The 18,465-nt window shown below is 39.3% G+C and overlaps 1 protein-coding gene across 1 annotated transcript in view; it reads left to right on the forward strand.

Moving 5' to 3' along the window:
- Positions 1 to 15,350, forward strand: part of PCYT1A (phosphate cytidylyltransferase 1A, choline) — a 39,374-nt gene extending 24,024 nt beyond the window's left edge. Inside the window, exons 3-9 of the mRNA XM_007465874.1 lie at positions 3,382 to 3,481; positions 8,571 to 8,687; positions 9,427 to 9,578; positions 11,803 to 11,881; positions 12,314 to 12,456; positions 13,922 to 14,110; positions 15,007 to 15,350. Of these exons, the coding sequence (XP_007465936.1) occupies positions 3,382 to 3,481; positions 8,571 to 8,687; positions 9,427 to 9,578; positions 11,803 to 11,881; positions 12,314 to 12,456; positions 13,922 to 14,110; positions 15,007 to 15,213 (987 nt within the window). The 3' untranslated portion in view covers positions 15,214 to 15,350. The remainder of the gene's footprint in view (positions 1 to 3,381; positions 3,482 to 8,570; positions 8,688 to 9,426; positions 9,579 to 11,802; positions 11,882 to 12,313; positions 12,457 to 13,921; positions 14,111 to 15,006) is intronic.
- Positions 15,351 to 18,465: the final 3,115 nt, after the last annotated feature.

The following is an 18,465-nucleotide window of genomic DNA, read 5'->3' on the forward strand; positions in this document are numbered from 1 at the left end:
TCTTCAGTTCAAGCTCAGTTATTATAAACTCCTCTCTCAAGTGACAGTATATTTTTTCTTTACCATGTCCTACCTATTCTTCCTTCACAGAATCTTTTAACTGTCACTCTCTCTATTCAGTATTAACGGAAAAATCCACAAATCCATTTCTTCCTCCCTGTAATAACCTCTGAACTGATCTCTTTCTAAGTATGCAGAATAACCAGTGGTGTCCTGATAAACTGGGGGGAACAAACCTCTGATATATAGCATTTACTGATTTCTGTGGCTGATTTCAAACTACCAGCCCTCAAAATATGTGAATATTTAAAAACTGACTCCAGCACACCATTGATAATAAATTTCAGAGAACACAGTAAGGCTGTCTTTTATCTACATGTACTATTGTTAATAAGCACAATTTTTTCTATTTGTTTCATACATTTTATATTATGTATAAATATATTTATATATAAACAACTTCATTGAGGTATAGTTCATATACCATTGGAATTCACCTACACATATAGAGTGTTCAATTCAGTGGTTTTCAGAATATTCACAGACTTGTGCAACCATCATCATGATGCATTTTAGAGCATTTTCATCACTCCAGAGAGAAACCCTGTACCCATCAGCAGTCACTCCCCATTTCTCCCCAACCCTTCCATCCCAGTATAACCACTAATCTACTTTCTGTCTATAAATTTTCCTATTCTTGGGCATTGCATATAAATGGAGTCATACAATAAGTGGCCTTTTGTGGCTGGCTTCTTTCACTTAGCATAATTTTTTAAAGGTTCATCCATGTTGTAGCAGGTATCAGTACTGCATTCTTTTTTATGGCTGAATGGCATTTGTTTCTTGAGGTATAACTTAACATACAGTAGAGTGCACAAGCCTTAAGTGTACAGCTCAATAAATGTTTATATATGTATACATCCATGTAATCACTGGTACACCTAGAAGACTCCCTCACGCTCCTGCTAGTCAGTATCCTCTTTCCCCAGATTTTTTTTCTTTGTTCTCTGACTTCTATTAACCATAGATTAGCTTTGCCTGTTTTTGACCTTCGTATAGATAGAATCATAGAATGTCTATTATTTTGTGACTAGCATATACTTTTAGAAACACAAATTACTGTTAGGCAACTCTTTGCATACTAACTTCTAGAGGATAAATTGGTTTTTTTCTAATTTTATCTGTAGGTAAATTTCTAATAACTTCAGAAAATCACACATTTGTGTCCTTGGTCTATTCTTAACCTTTTTTTAAAAACGTTCTAAAAAAGGATAACACACACACATCTCCTAAAAATGTTTTTCTTATAGCTTTAGCATATTTTAAACTAAGCTTATATAAGTGCTCTTTAAAAGAAATATATTTTAATTTAAAGCCTTATTTTAAAAATCTATCCTTATCTGAAATCAAAACAAAACGTCTTCCCAATTTCTGAATTTAGCCCAGTCACAATGTGATCTATGTGTAATTTAAAAATCTAAGTAAACATCACTATAGCCCAACAGACATTAAAAGAATTGTAGTGGAATATTATGAACAATTTCATGCCAAAAAAATGTGACAATTTAGATGAAATAGACATATTCCTAGAAAGAGACAAATTACCAAAACTGATCCAAGAAAAAGATAGAAAATCTGAATAGACCTATGCCAAGTAAAGTATTGAATTGTCTTTAAAAAAATCTTCCTACAAAGACAAAGTCAGACACAAATGACTTCACTGGTGAATTCTATCAGACAGTTAAGGAAGAAATAATATCAATCCTATCCACTTTCAGAGAATAGAGGAGAGAATATTTCCTAACCAATTTTATGAGGCCAGATAGCAAAGACAGGCAAAAACAGCACAAGAAAAGAACATTATAGTTCAAAATCCCTCACAAACTTAGATGCAAAAGTCCTTAACAATATATTAACAAATTGAATCCAAGAACATATAAAAAGATTTATACAATGTGTCCAAGAAGAATTTCACTCAGGAATGCAAGGTTGGCTTAACATTCTAAAATCAATTAATCTAATATACCATAATTAATAAAATAAAAGACAAAACCAAAATATGATTTTCAATAATGTAGAAAAAGCATGTGACAAAAGCCAATGTTCGTTCATTAAAAAACTCTCAACAGGGAATTCCCTGGCGGTCCAGTGGTTAGGACTCAGCACTTTCACTGCCGTGGCCTGGGTTCGATCCCTGGTCGGGGAACTAAGATCTCATAAGCCGCATGGCACAGCCAAAAAAAAAAAAGAACTCTCAACGAACTACAAAATGAAGAGAGATTTCTCAACCTGATAAAAGGCATCTAAGTGTTGAAAGATTGCATGCTTCTCCCCTAAGACTGGGAACAAGACAAGGATATTTGTCTTTGCCGCCTCTATTCAGCATTGTACCAGAGGTTTACTAGTGCAATAAGGGGTAATAAAAGGAAGTTAAATCCATCCATATTGGAAAGGAATAAGTTAAACTGTCTTTATTCACAGGCAACATGATCTCATATGTAGACAGTCCTAAGGAATCTACCAAACAAACTGCTAGAACTGATAATTGAGTTTAACAAAGCCACAGGAGATGAGTCAACTGAAATTACTCACACTGATACACCTACACACATACAAATCAATTGCATTTCTATATACTGGCAAGGACCAATCCAAAAATAAAATTAAGAAAACAGTTACAAAAGCATCAAATAGAATAAAATACTTAGGAATAGATTTAACAAAAGTTCTTAAGTAAGGCTTTCCTCTAAGGAGGAAAGAGCATACCTACATTTTTATTTCAGCATTGCCTCTGAGTAATTGCATGCAATTCATATAACTTCTCTGAACCTCATGTTCCTCATCTTTAAATTGAGGATACTAACTATTGTACTACTTGCCTCACAGGGCTGTTAATGAGAATTAGAACATATTTACAGTGTAAAACATTATACAGTGATGATCGTACTTAAAGCACCTGGCAGCTGTTTGCCTTCCCAGTCCCATAGTTGAAGTGGTATGAAAAGGCACTTGTGAACCTTGGCAATTTCATCACATAGATCAGGGTTGGCTGTTCTGCCGTCTGGCAGAGGAGCTGTCATTCTGGACCTAGTTAGTTGGGACTATGCTTAGGTTCTCAGCCACCTTCCTCAGTCCTATCCTGAAATCACCATCAAGACATTTATCTTTCATGCCATGATTTGCCCATTTGGTAAAAGGTTGCAACTTTCACTTGTCATTTTGGAATGCTTTTATGTTTTTTCTTTTTAAGGTTATGAACTTTTAGGAAAAATTTTAATCACAGCATGTTGAATAACTGATTATTCTTTAAAGCTGCCATTTTTTGAGTATTTTAGTTTATATCATTGAAATTTTCTTTTCCTTCACTTTCCTCTTCTTAAGGGCTTACGGCAGCCAGCGCCTTTTTCTGATGAAATTGAAGTAGACTTTAGTAAGCCCTATGTCAGGGTAACCATGGAAGAAGCCAGCAGAGGAACTCCTTGTAAGTAAATGATGAATTATTTTGTTGTTTTACTATTGTTTTTAGCATTCAGTTGTACTTATCAAATGTACACCTACTCATATTCTTCCCTCAATTTACCTGTAAAAGCTACTTGAGAGAGGGGTTTCTCCCGTCTCACTTGCCGTTCTATTTGAGAGGATAACTGTACTCCATAAAATTTCATTTATATTGTATACTAATTTCCCAATATTTTGTCACAGGTATGAGATGCAGTGGTACACACTTTTTTGGGGGGGGCGGTTATCATCACAGCTCTGAGGTGAGATATAGAGGAGCAGAGACAGTAAGATATTAGCTTGAGCTGGTTTATAATCTTGTCTGTTTTTACAAAGGTCTAAATAATATGTCAGACTGTCACATTTTTAATAGCCTTCAGAATTTCCCACTAAGTTTTCCTTTCTATCAGTCAGTACACTAGTATGATGCTGCTGACTGATAGAGGACAAAGCTATCCTAAGTTGGGAGATGCTTATCACTTAATTTTATCTTTATTGATATTATAGTTTTCCAGGTTTTTAAAAAAAGACTTGCTTTATTATTTTCAAAGCCCATACTCTTTATTTGTATACTTAGTTTACCTTATTAAGTAGCAATTTCTGGCCTCATAAATTATTAATATGTATTCCAGATAGTTTTGGGCAGTTGGTTTTAGGGATCATCATAAATAGAAACTTCCACAAGCATTTGTTATGATCACAAAGTCCTATAGGCATCTGTTCTTACTTCTCTGTAAATTCTCCATTTCTCCTTTTTTTCCCAAAACCTTTTTCATTTCTTTTGATTACTGTGGTAAGTGTTTATTCTGTAAGTGTAGGGCTGGACTCAACCCAGGCAAGCACTAGGGAATAAGAGGTAGTTATAGCCACAAATCTATACATTTTCAGTATATAGAAGATATTTGTAGTTACTTCTTAATTGTGTTAGTATGTTTACTCTCTGTTGTAACTTAGGAGTACTGAAATATGAATAGAAATGAATGCTGGACAGTGTTAGGCTAGGGGTCCCAGTACCCCTTGGCTATATCTTGGCTGTATGGAGTATGGTTTTGGGGTCCTCAAAATTCCAGAGAATGCTTTCCTTTTGCAAAAGTGTTTAGATATAGCTCATGTTGATCACAACCCTTCTGATTTATGATGTGATTTTTTTGGGTTTGGCTCCTCTTACTTCAGTAATAGGCAGGCTAATGGGGCAGAGTAAACTGACAACAAGGAAAGACAGGCTGTATGTAACAGTGTAGTGGTGGCAGGTCCGACTTCAGAATGTCACTAGACAGTTCAAGGATCACATTCAGATGTGATAGTAAAGCCTGTTGAGGACAAGAACTTTTCATATACTCTCTAATGACACACATTCAGAATGCAGTACCTCACTCAGATCTGATCACATTAGTTATATTAGCCACCTTGTTGCTAATCTAGCCACATGCCATTTGTGGTAGGAAAAATGTATGTATGTATACGTATGCTGTTTCCAAGTTTTGCAACTTATAATTAACAAACACTAATAAATTACTTTCTAAATTTTAGAATAGTAGAATTTTATAAGTAAGTCATTTATGAGATTATATACTTTATACTCTCTTCATTATATACATGAATATAGGTCCATAGAAACTAAGAAGTGAAACAGTAAAACAAATAATTTGTGACAGAATTGAAGCTGAAAACCTAAGTTTTCCCATCTTTGTGTTCTTTTCATCCTGGAGTGGTGCTATTCTTTATATAGACATTAGTTATAAATAATAGAAGGCTTATCAGCAAGCTGATTGAATTTTGGGTGGAACAGATAGTCACAAATTGGCCTGTAAAATTTGCCAGTCTAACTTGACCTCTGGTTTTTCCTTTATCTTATTCTGTCTGTTCAGTTTTATGTTAAATAACCAAGTAAGTGACTGTCTTCATGCCAGTGCCAGACAACGAATAAACAAATAAAGAATCTACACATGCCATATAGTTAGTGAATTTTAAACCAATAACTGGTTCAAGGGGCATCCCTCCCCCTGCCCCCAGGTTTTCACTTAGGGAGGTTAAGGGAGTACAAGAGGGAAGTTTGTGTAATCTTGGAGTAAACTCACTACTTAGAGATAAAAGGAATATGGCTTGAGAGATGAGAAGATTGATCATCTTTTTTAGAAGATGGAAAAAACCCCAGCAGTATGTTCTCTTGGAGAAAGGAAGAAAAAGGCAAAGTCTGAAGGGCAGTGGAAATCTGTTAAAGATGAATGTTTCAGTGGTAGCTATTTGAGAGAATATATCAAAAGAGATAATAAATTGAAACCCAGGTCTCTTCTGCTTAAAGGAGAACATCTAGTTACTTAGTCTAGCAGTAGTGAAAAGACTATAATTTGTAACACAAATCAAGACTATTTTTGAGAATGAAAGCAGTTGCTCTTGATAGTGTACTGGAACAACAGATATAAATCAGAGGGTATAGTCATCCTGACCAATAGCCGCTTGGTAAAAGAATGGATAATGCATGCTTTCTCCCCAGATTTTTAGTTCAACAGTGGCCCCTTCTGGTCATTTGGTTAATATACAGGCCTGGGTTTGCCAAAGACTTGCAGTTAAGTCATGGGGAATTGAGAGGTTGGGAAGCTGGGGAAATGCTAAGAGGGCAAGAGGCACATCAGGGATTGGTCCAAGAAAGGGTTCAAAGGTGGCTTGGCCTAATATGGGATGTTTAACTGCTGGCAAATAGCCACTTAACAGCATCTGTGCTATTGCCACTATCCAGGAAATGTGTTTACTGAGCTAAATCTCTCTCATCTCACTTTGCCCTTGGTGTAGAAACAACAGTACAGTATTCTCAAATTTTATATTCTATCGTTTGTCTTTTAGGATCAAATAAAGTGAGATCATAGCCACTCTGGACTTGTTTAGGAAAGATAGAAGTATATTAGTTACTTCATGGTCATGATTTCTAGGATGTAGAAGAGAGATTATATTACTCAGGTTTTGTTTTGTTTTGCTTTGTTTTATAGATGAGGAAACTGAGGCTTAAAGAGATTAAGATTACAAAGGAATGAGGCTGGTTGGCAAGCTTGGGCTATAATATTTCTGACTCTTTAAATCCGTCATATTATTTCTCAGTTTTTCATTGTATTGGTGTATTTATTTTATTTAAAATTTTTTATTTCCTGTATTATAAAATTAGTACATTCCCATGACCTAACATTCATAAAGTACAAAAAAGACACAGAGTGAAATGACTTCCTCTCACTACTGTCTCACAGCCACCTAGTATCCCTTTTACAGGTAACCAGAATTACCAATTTCTTACTTATTTATTTATTTAATTTATTTATTTTTGCCTGCAATGGGTCTTTGTTGCTGTGTGCGGGCTTTCTCTAGTTGCAGCGAGCGAGGGCTACTCTTCATTGCGGTGCACAGGCTTCTCATTGCAGTGACTTCTCTTGTTGCGGATCACGGGCTCTAGATGCGCGGGTTTCAGTAGTTGTGGCTCGCGGGCTCTAGATTGCAGGCTCAGTAGTTGTGGCGCACAGACGTAGTTGCTCCACGGTATGTGGGATCCTCCCTGACCAGGGCTCGAACCCATGTCTCCTGCATTGGCAGGCAGATTCCTAACCACTGTGCCACCAGGGAAGCCCAGTATTACCAATTTCTTGTGGATATCTAAGCAAATAATATATAAATCTTCCCACACTTTTAGTGGGTGGATCATGTCATATTCAGTCTTCCACTGAAATTTAGGTTGTTTCCAAACTTTTGCTATTACCAGCAGGTGCTGCAATCAATAATGCAATCCGCATACATATTTACAAACATATTTGTGAGGTAAATTCCTAGAATTGGAATAACTGGGCCAAAGGGTATAAATATTTGTCATTTGTCTTTTCACAGATATTGCCTAATTGCCTTCCTTAAGAGTTGTACCAATTTATACTTCTATCAGCAGTGTATAATTTCTCAGTTTAAAAGCGACTTTTTTATGGATAAAGCTATCTATAAAGAAAAGTCCATAAACCTCCTGAGAACCAGTTTCCTCCCTCTTGATTCACTGTCCTCAAGGCAGGAAGGAGATGTATCTTATCCTTACCTTCAGTATGGTGTATTTGATGAGGCTCTGGCCCTTCTTTCGAAGAATGCTGTAGATGCTCCTACTGTTATTTTCTGCTGCTACAGTGAAACAGCTCTTCCTTTATTCAAGTAGTGGAAGTATGTTATTAGGACTCATTAGGTTTATCATTTGAAGCATGATGAACCATTATATCAATTCCATTCTCAGTGTGTTTTTTTGGCTTTGGAATTAGGCTTGTACCCCAAGAGATCATTTCCTCCTTTTTTTTCATAGTCCACTACCACTAAAAATAAATTGACAATCAATTCTCTGTTATTCTCACTAATGGACAGGGGAAGAGGAAAGGCTCTAATATAAAGTCCTAAAATATTTATATTTGATTTTCAAATACCTGGTATATCACCCTCTACTGAGAAAGTGTAACATGCTCACTATCAAGGAGAAATGCTTGAAGGAACTCCATCTGTTATCACAGAGCAGTTATTAAGGGTAAATCTGGGACTGTGAAGCAATCTCACCCCTCTGCATCACTCTTTACTTTCAAAGCAAAGTATTTTATTTTCAAAGCAAAGCATTAGTTGTTAGTAATCAAGGCAGCTTGAAAAAGAGAGAGCAGGCAGCCAGAGCATAGTTTAATTATACTCTGTTTAAACATAACTGAAGTTTAAACATAAACCGAAGGTGAAGATTTTGAAGTTTTAGATATAGCTCTTGTATAACTCTTCCCTTCACTTCTAAAATAACTTTAAGAAAAACCAATCATGAAATCCAATTACCTGAGCAGTTTGGTACAACCAGGCTAACAAAGAGAGTTAGTGGATATGATGCCAGGAGTGTTTTTGTAGTCAAGGAAGCCTGTGATGTTATTCCTCACAACCCCAAAGTACCCCAAATTAAGGTGAATATCCAGAGAACACCTTAAAAGGGGGCTCTGCAGGGGTGGAACAGTCACACAGCGCCATTTCCATTTGTTAAATATGAGGTATTGAATCAATGTATTTCTGTGATAAATTCTTTCCTTTGGATTTAGGTGAACGGCCTGTGAGAGTTTATGCAGATGGGATATTTGACTTATTTCATTCTGGTCATGCCCGAGCTCTGATGCAAGCAAAGAACCTTTTCCCTAATACATATCTCATTGTGGGAGGTAAGAAAACATCTGATGACTTTAGGTGCTGTCCAGAAAACAATTATGGTAGCCTCTTTTCTCCTGTCTTTATAACCTGAGTACATTGCCTCTTATGTTGGTTTTCAAATGAGAGATATAGTGCAGCCTCTTTAAAATGTGAAATATATGAAGAACATGAAGTATATAAAACCTGAACTGTATAAACCTGGAGAGAGAAGCTCTAAGCTCATTGACTTGAGACGTCCAGGATATATCTCACTGGTTTTGGCCGCGTTTCTGCAGTCTGACCCCCCAGTGGGGGCGGGGGTGGTCAGAATAGCATTAAGAATAAATGCTACTTAAGAAGAGCATTTGCTTTAGATTTCAGTTTATCATTCTGAGTCAACTGAAGTACAAAAGTCTGCTAAGCTAATGTTATGTGGTCCAGTCCAGTCTAATAAAAGTATAATAGGAAAACATTTTTTAAAACTGTTAATTGATACAGAGATGCACAGTAGTTTCATTTCAAAGCCAAAGATCTTAGTCCTCCGTTGTATCCTCTCCTCTCCAAAGTGTGAACATATTACGTGAATGTTGCTCCTGAAGGTGTATCTTGGATTAGGAAAAGCATCGTTATCCAGACTGAGCTACGTCCAGAAGACTCTTATCCAGGCTGGGGAGATTGGTTATGAGAGGTTGGGAAATGAGAGGTTGATGATTGAGGAGTGGTTAAGCAGAGGGGACTTTGACTTACAACCTTATGTTGTGGTGAACTCAGTTTGCAGTGATGAGCTAACACACAACTTCAAAGGCTTCACCGTGATGAATGAAAATGAGCGCTATGATGCAGTGCAGCACTGCCGCTATGTGGATGAGGTGGTGAGGAATGCCCCCTGGACCCTGACACCAGAGTTCCTGGCAGAACACCGGGTAAGAAACTGAGCAAATGTTTCCATTCCCTGTTCTGGAATTTCTTCAACTTTCAAGACTTCTGGTACTGTGGCTAGTTTTCCACTAGCCTTATTTTACTTCTGTCTTCTATGTAAATTTCACACAGAAGAGGTAACAGTGTTATTACGTATAATAATAGTCATCCGTGACATTTTTCTTGGGTTTGATGGTTTACAAGCACTTTTGCATCCATTATATTTCACTTGTTCCCCACAAAAATCCTATTGGGTAGTTATTAGTTATTTCCACTTTACATATGAGAACAGGGCCAGAGAGGCCAAATAACCAGGTCACACTCTAGCAGGGCTAGAAATTGAACTCTTCAGGGCTTCCCTGGTGGCGCAGTGGTTGGGAATCTGCCTGCCAATGCAGGGGACATGGGTTTGGGCCCTGGTCCAGGAAGGTCCCACGTGCTGTGGAGCAGCTGGACCTGTGCGCCACAACTACTGAGCCTGCGCACCATAACTACTGAAGCCTGTGTGCCTAGAGCCCGTGCTCTGCAACAAGAAGCCACCGCAATGAGAAGCCCGCGCACCGCAACGAAGAGTAGTCCCCACTCGCCACAACTAGAGAAAGCCTGCACTCAGCAATGAAGACGCAGCCAAAACTAAATGATTAAAAAAAAAATCTTATAAAAAAAGAAATTGAACTCTTCAGTTATGTGAGTCTGTCGCACCCCCCACCCCCCCATTATAGGCGTATCCATCCTCACAGCATACCGGTCTTTTTAGAGTATACACAGCCCCAGACATGTTCTCAAGGAGTTCACATTCCAGGAAATAAGATATATAAACATAGACTTCTCTTGTATTGACTTAAATTTAGTTTCAAGACTTTTGATTTCAGGCTAGAAATTATGTGGGATCAGAAACCAGGGAGGTTTCTGACTTTTTCTCAGTGAGTTGGTATTATAAGAAACCCTTATCTCTTTTTTATTTTCCCACATTAAAGCAACACGTTTCCTACAAAAGAGGGGTTTATAGCTGAGAAGAATTTATCAGGTCATGTTGGAGGCCCTCGAGCTTGAGGAACCAGCAAGCATATTGTCAGTTCTCTTACAGTGGTGTGGAGAATGTTAAAGGTGAATTGTTCAATGAGGCAGGAAAGAACGAAAGTAGCCAAAGTGCTTCAAAAGCAGTATTTGGGTAGGCCTGAAGTTAAGGGATATTTGTTATAACTGTTTAGGATTAGGACAGAACTTTTATGGTTCTCTAGCTTTACTGCTTCAACATTTAGCAGCCAGTGGTACCAAGGGTGATGAGCAAGATTATTCTCAGCAACATAGCCAGGCAAGCCCAGGCAGAAGAGGTTAGAGGAACTTCCATATTCCCCTTTCTCCGTGTTAGCAGTGTATCCTCAACCATGAGTCTTGCTTGCTCACCATTCTTATTTTCAATTTGCTGCTTATGGATCCCTGACAAGTTGTTCATGGGTAATTGAGATGTTAGCTGAGAGTCCGTGACATAGTCCTGATGAGCGTACTTCACATTACAGTGGCTTCTGGGAGCTGTGTGTGGTGGTGTTAGCGATTATATTAGCAAAGGGCATATGGCCTATTCAGGAAGGAGTAAATGAGTGAGGTTTAGAAAGAATATTGATCCCAGTGTGAGAGGTATTGACAGTAGTAAAGTAATAGATCTGAGACTTAAAGGTCTTTTATGGCCTTGGGCTTTGCATTTCTCAGGAGTACAGATGTATCTATTCTAGTAAAAGTGCTCTTGGTTGCTATTTTTATATTCCCACTCATCTCATGGACTGAGAAACCAGTTAACAAAGAAGTGACCTCTTTCTCATATTTTTAGAAACCCTATTTGACCCATCCTTGTAGACCCAGGAGGGTGGGGAGATTTCCTTTCTTCTTTCCTTGATTCCACCCACTAACTAGCATACCAGAAAATCCTCTAGGCCTATTTACCACGGCATGGTGACTGGTATACAGTGTGAGGGTAGCACTTCCAGTAGACCAGGAGGAATAGCTAAAAAAGAAACTGGCTAGCTTCATGTTTATGATCCACGGCTAATTAGGTTGGGTGGCTTGTGAATGAATCGTGGAATTTATGAGCAAAGCAAAGAGAGATAAAGAGAAAAGTTCATTTGAGGCCTTGCCTCTCCTTGTGGTCCTTTTTCTGGTCCTGAGAGTGTTTACTGGTTCTTTCTGAATGGCAGTTATGCTGGGTTTTAAATGATGTTTCCTTACTTTCAGATTGATTTTGTAGCCCATGATGACATCCCTTACTCTTCTGCTGGGAGTGATGATGTTTATAAGCACATCAAGGAAGCAGGTGAGTAAGTTGATGTGCATCCTCATTTTATGGAGTCTTAGGGGCAGTGACAGAGATTGAACCACATCACTACTTTACAGAGGAAAATTTATACAGTGAGAACTTTAACATCCAGTTTCAGGTCACACTTTGGTTAAGAGGTTAAGGTGAGCATAGCATCATATCCATCAATTCTCAGTCTAAACATCTACTTTTGATATCTCTTAATTTCAGGAAACCCTTCTCCAGCCCCATATTTTTCTTAATATTAGGGCCTTACTCCTAACCTTTGATTCAGTGTTCCTTCTGTATGTGAGTATCTCCAAACTTTACTTAGTAATAACAGACTCTGCTTTATGAGGAAAGAAAAGGAATGTGGCTCCCAGTTTCCATCTAGTCCTACTGCCTGAGCTAATCAGAATGTCACAGTGTTTGTATGTGTTCTTGGGTTAGGCATGTTTGCTCCAACACAGAGGACAGAAGGTATCTCCACATCAGACATCATCACCCGAATTGTCCGCGACTATGATGTGTATGCCAGACGGAACCTACAGAGGGGCTACACGGCAAAGGAACTCAATGTCAGCTTTATCAATGTGAGTTCCAACCTCATCCTAGAGTTCCCTGGCCCTATAGGACGTGTTGCCTCTCACTTCATCTAAGTTAAACTTGCTTTTCAGTCTGCTGTTATTATCACCTCCAAAAGCTCAGTGGATACCTCTTAGCACATAATGCTATGCCAAGCTCTTTACAAAGAGCATATGGATGTATCTAGAGGCATTTTTTGCCTTTATGAGCTAGTATCAACACGTCGATATAAGGACATACAGCCAATTAAATAAATAAGAACATGGAACTTACAAAGTACAGTACTTATATCAAATATATTTAAAACAGTGGTTCTTAACCTTTGTTCTTTTTGACTGGATGGTCTTTGCAAATCTGATGAAAGCTGTGGATCCCCTTCCTGTGTGCATAGTAACACACAGCATTTTGCATGCAATTTCTCAAGGCACATGAACCTAACTTTTAAAATTTGATTTATGAAAGCAAGTTTATTTTAGCTTAATACTGCCCTTTGGAAACAAACTGCTATATATTTTGTATATAAATTATACCTCAATAAATTTGATTTAAAAAGAAGAAGAAAGCTGCTAACTGTATCTTCTACATAAGTAGTTTACCATGCTCCCTCACTTGCTCCCAGCTCTGTGAATTATGAATAGGTGAAATGGTTTCATTTAAATGATTTATCTATTCAGGTAAACCTTGGCTGTTGTTAACAATCTAGCTGTTGTTATACTGCAGAATCTATCTTTAGATGTTTAAAAATCTTAAACATATTCGCCTTCCCCCTTCCCCTTTATGATCTGGAAATGAGAATAGTTTTCATTTGGCTAAAGACTCCTCCCCTCCCCTCCCTTTGGGAGGGTTCATACCATTTTCCCTTATCTTTAGGGAAGCCTGTAGGACCAAAGAGTATCATCCTTATTTTGCAAATGAGCAAACAGACCTCCAAATATTAAAAATTTAAAAAAACAACTCCTCTATAATCATAGAATAAGCCACTGATGGAGGGAAAAAAATTCAGTACAATAGATGAATTACTTAAGTAAAAGGCCCAATATTTCCTTTTTCAACCTGTTACAGTTGGCTTATTGTTGGCAATATTGTGCAGTGATCTTGTTGCTCTCTCCCTATACATCTCCACCTAGAATGAGGTTTGGGTTTTGTTGGGCATGTTTATCTTCCAAGTTTATGTTTCGTCTTAAAAAAATCTGACTTCGTTTGGTATGTGCCTGTTTGTTACTGGTCTTACACTATACATTTAGTTTAGTCCTGGGCTCTACAATCTTAGAATTATTACACTTTTGTATAAGATGACCATCCAGAGCATATCTTATCTGTTATTATGCTGAAGAAGTATGGGATAGATTAAAGTGAAATTCTCAAGACTGAAAGGAGTGTAAGTAGAGTGCCAAACCAAGTCTTTTCCTTCCCCTTAGTATATGGAAGGTCAGAATGAGTATTATTTCTCAGAGCAGTTATTTCTTTATCCAGGAGAAGAAATACCACTTGCAGGAGCGAGTTGACAAAGTAAAGAAGAAAGTGAAAGATGTGGAGGAAAAGTCAAAAGAATTTGTTCAGAAGGTAGAAGAAAAAAGCATTGACCTCATTCAGAAATGGGAGGAGAAATCTCGAGAATTCATTGGAAGTTTCCTGGAAATGTTTGGTCCAGAAGGAGCGCTGGTATGTTCTTTCTTGCTGGACAATTTAGGGAAATTCAGGAAAATCTAGGGAATTCTCATGCTGTGGAAGGAATTATAGAATCCTTGAGCAGAAAGGGACATTGACATTAAGAAGTTATCTAATCTGTTCCCCTTGCTGGGCAGAACTATATTTCCACTATCCCCAGAAAGTTTTTAGAAATCTTTACAGAAAGAGGTTATACATTCTCCTAAATAATTTTTCCAGCTCTCTATCAACCTCCAAATATGGTGACAAGATAAGTGAGTAGCCTTGCCCAGCTTGCTTCTACATTATAGTTTTAGGTAGAAGGGAAGGAAAGAGCAAAGAGCAGTAAAAAGAAAGCTGCCTGCACTACACACAGCTGCTGCAGGACTGTTGGGTACGGTGGGAATTCTGTCCTTGAGGAGTAGCAGGGTCTTTTCGAGCCAAATAAAAGGTGCCTATGTAGCTATGAGCAGATGAGCCCTAGGATATCAGGAACGATCTGACTGTGAGGGTGTTTGGATGCCAGAATAGATTATTCTGGGAGTGTATGGAATTTTCTCTTCAGAGAACTCCAAAACTAGGATAGGTACCCTTTTGTCTGAGTTAATTCCTTTGTTTTTGCCTACAGCCTAGACTACAGACCCAAGTAGCCTTTTAAGAATTCCTTTGACGTAGAGGTCAAGGATTGGGTGACAGTGGATAGCAGTTGGGAACCCTTAGATACATAGTATAGCATAGACCACTTTGGAGAGGAAATTGCTTAGGATTATAGCTATGTTCCTCCTCTGGCTTACTTGATCACTTTTGACATTACGGAGGGCACTCATTGATAATTTGAAGTCTCATATCCTCCAGTGGTGCCTTAGTAGGATCCATAGGTTTCTTCTAACTCTTTCTTTTGGTCTCCCCAGAAACATATGCTGAAAGAGGGGAAAGGCCGGATGCTGCAGGCCATCAGTCCAAGGCAGAGTCCCAGCAGCAGTCCCACTCGTGAACGCTCCCCCTCTCCCTCCTTCCGGTGGCCCTTCTCTGGCAAGACTTCCCCGCCTTCCTCCCCAGCAAACCTCTCCAGACGCAAGTCTGCAGCCTATGATATCAGTGAGGATGAAGAAGACTAATTTTTCATCTCTCCTTTCCTCTCCCCTCCCTCTGTCCCATCACCTTCAGAAGCTCTCTGTTGAATTCTGAATTGTGATCCCAACACTAAATCTAAGGACAGCTACAAAGGAAAGACAATTGGGGCAAGAGTACTTAGGATGGGGGGACCAGACAGCCTATCCTCTGAGAGACATCACCCACCCCCACCAAGAAAGAGGCTAACTACATCTTAGAAGCCTGTTTGTCATCCATATACCTTCCCCATGGACTTTGCTTTACTGTTTATTTTCATGTGATCTTGACAGGGAAATTGTCATTTTTATTAATTTTTTAAAAATTAGTCTTTCAAATGTAGTAAATAGAACTAATTTTTTGCCCCCAAGGAGTGGGCAGAAGGAAGCAGTGTAATACCCAGAGGCCTTTTCTTCCTGATACACTATAGTATTTGCCTTCTGTTCTGAGGCAAACTGTTTTGCCAAGTCCTTCAGGCAATGAGCCATGCTGATGGGTGATTTGGAGGGGAAATATCATAATTTTGGTTTCCTTTAAAAAAAAGCAAAAAGCTGAGTAACAGTCACAAATCCCCTAAGTGTACTGCTGGCACATGTGTCAGTGTGGCTATGGGAAGAAGGAGATCTGAGTTTAACTTTTCTTGCTCCCTGAGGAGTTTCTTATTGGACCCAGTGGGGTCCATGAAGACACTGATGGGGATGGAACCAGACCACATGGCATCTGCTATGGTTTTTCTGCTGTGTTCATCTTCTCAGAAAACTCTGTTGCCCAGTTATTTGGGAGCTCTTGTCAATCTCTTTCCTGTAATCTACCTTTAAAGGGAGGAACACTTCCAGGTTTAGTCTGATTGAGGAGGGGAGTGGGACTATACTCAATCTTATGCAAAGTCAGTTTTGATTAATTTTCTTCCTGAGAGTAAGTCCCTGGCCCTGTGACTCCTATTTTAATACTTATTACCTAGCTTTTTACAGAGGATACTTTGTAAATGTCTACAGTTTGAACATGATCTGTTAATCCATGTTGCTCATAGCCATATCGAACATTCAGAGAGATTTGCACAGAACATAGGCGCAAAAGCATAAGGAAACACACCCCTTTCTAAAGCCTTTTCTTGACCTCTTCCCCTCTTAAGAGTGTCCTTGACTGGAACCAGTGCTCCATGAGGTGTTTATTTTCCCCTGAGAGTTGGCAGCTGGCAGGGACTCCTGTCTGCTGCCCTTCCAGCAAGTCACCGAGCAAGGGCTCACTTTACAAGAGTGTGGTAGGTTCCCTCCCTCTCACTCTGCCTGGTTCCACCTCCCCTGGTATGTTGCCCAGGGGATTCACTGCTTAAATTTCACATCAGAGAATGCTGAAGCTTAACACTTGCTGTTGAGCATAAGCTCCTTTTAAACCTCTAGCATCCTACAGTACGTGACCTAGCAGATCATCGTCTATCATAATCCTGTAGCTGGGTTCAGGGTGAAAAATTGCTTATGTCCAGGCACCATCCCATCACTCATAAATACCCCTTGTGGGGGTGGATTTTTAGTGTTTTCAGCTAAGAAAACCACATCTTATCTTTCCTTGCCCCTCTGCTAGGGCTGTGAGCATCTCATAGTTCCCTCCCTAAACACCTTCTGTTAAAACTTGCTCTTCTGCCTGAGGGTCAGTGGCTAGAATCACTGCCTGCCTGCACAGCAGGACTACCTAGGTCCTCAGATCATCCAGAGAGGCAGAGCACAGCAGAGTAGAGGGACAAAGAGGGGGAAACCTCTTGTCCTGATGGCCTATGAAAATTACATTTCTAACTCTTCTCATGAAGTGCTATTTTTACTATCAAATCTGGTTTACACAAGCTTTGGCTTGGAATCCTTTTTTTGGAACAGTTGAAGTTAATGTTTTACTATATTACTCAGCTTGATATGATCAAGCTGATATGATCACATATTTTAACTTGCTGCTTCAGTCTTCCCTCTTTGGGAATTCTGCCCATTTCTGTCAATAGAAAAGCAGTGAAATCACCACTGAAGCCCACTTACGTGTTCTCTCAAAGTATACATGTTATCCAAATGTATTTGGAAAATGAGGTGCCCAGAGTATGATTTTCCTCCCTGCAGTCACTCTTCTCACGTGTATTGTCTGGATCCCAAGTTTTTTGTCCTCCTCCTCCGCTCTGTAAATGGGCTGCTTTTGGCATATCCTGTCCTTGGAATATGACCTCTAGGCTGACAAGCTCCATGAGACTGCTAGCACCAGCATGTGTACGTGTTCTTGGAAAACTCTCGCCCCTTTTGGTGAACCTCTGTGGCCTCAGTCTCCTAACACTAGTATATCTTCAAATAATTTTGACTGAAAGCAAAAAATTTTATGGCGTGGCATGCTAGATACTTTGGGATAAATGTGATCCTACATGCCGGACAAGGGTGGGTGGGTGGAAGAAGCTATTGGGATGATGCATTGTTTGATCATCTGTGCCTAATTAAATGAGGTTAGAGGTTCGCATTCCACAACCATGCATGTGATCTGTAAATCTTTAAATATTATTGTTAATATTAACTTCTAACATTAATTTTAATTAGCTGTTTCCCTGAATCCCACACACAAAGCTGTCAGCCTGAGTAGATCAAATGTGGCAGAGATGGGAGAGCCTTAAAAGTTGCTTGGCTTCCAGTGGTTAAGAATCCACCTGCCAATGCAGGGGACACAGGTTCGAACCCTGGTCCAGGAAGATCACACATGCTGCAGAGCAACTAAACCCATGCACCACAGCTACTGAGCATGTGCTCTAGAGCCTGCGAACCACAACTACTGAGCCCACGCGCCACAACTACTGAAACCCGCGTGCTCTAGGGCCCACGTGCCACAACTACTGAGCCCACGTGCCACAGCTACTGAAGCCCGCACGCCTAGAGCCTGTGCTCTGCAACAAGAGAAGCCACCTCAATGAGAAACCCGTGCACCACAACGAAGAGTAGCCCCTGCTCGCCGCAACTATTGAAAGCCCACGCACAGCAGCAAAGACCCAATGCAGCCAAAAAAAAAAGTTGGTAGGCCTTTTTTTTACAGAGCCTCTCGCTGTAAGATAGAAGGAGAATGGAGACAGAAGCCCTGTAGCCGGTGCTGAGGAGGTGCCATTTCAGCAGTTACCTTGAGATGAGCTGGGCAAAAAGTTTGCTTTTTTCATACACTACACTCAGTAGCACTGAAGGATAGAGGTTGAAATTGTAGAGGAATAAAAATGGATCATTTGTACTGCTGCAGCTGCTTCTGATAGCTAG

The sequence above is a fragment of the Lipotes vexillifer genome, unplaced genomic scaffold (assembly GCF_000442215.2).
Source record: "Lipotes vexillifer unplaced genomic scaffold, Lipotes_vexillifer_v1.1 scaffold853, whole genome shotgun sequence".
NCBI lineage: Eukaryota > Metazoa > Chordata > Mammalia > Artiodactyla > Lipotidae > Lipotes > Lipotes vexillifer.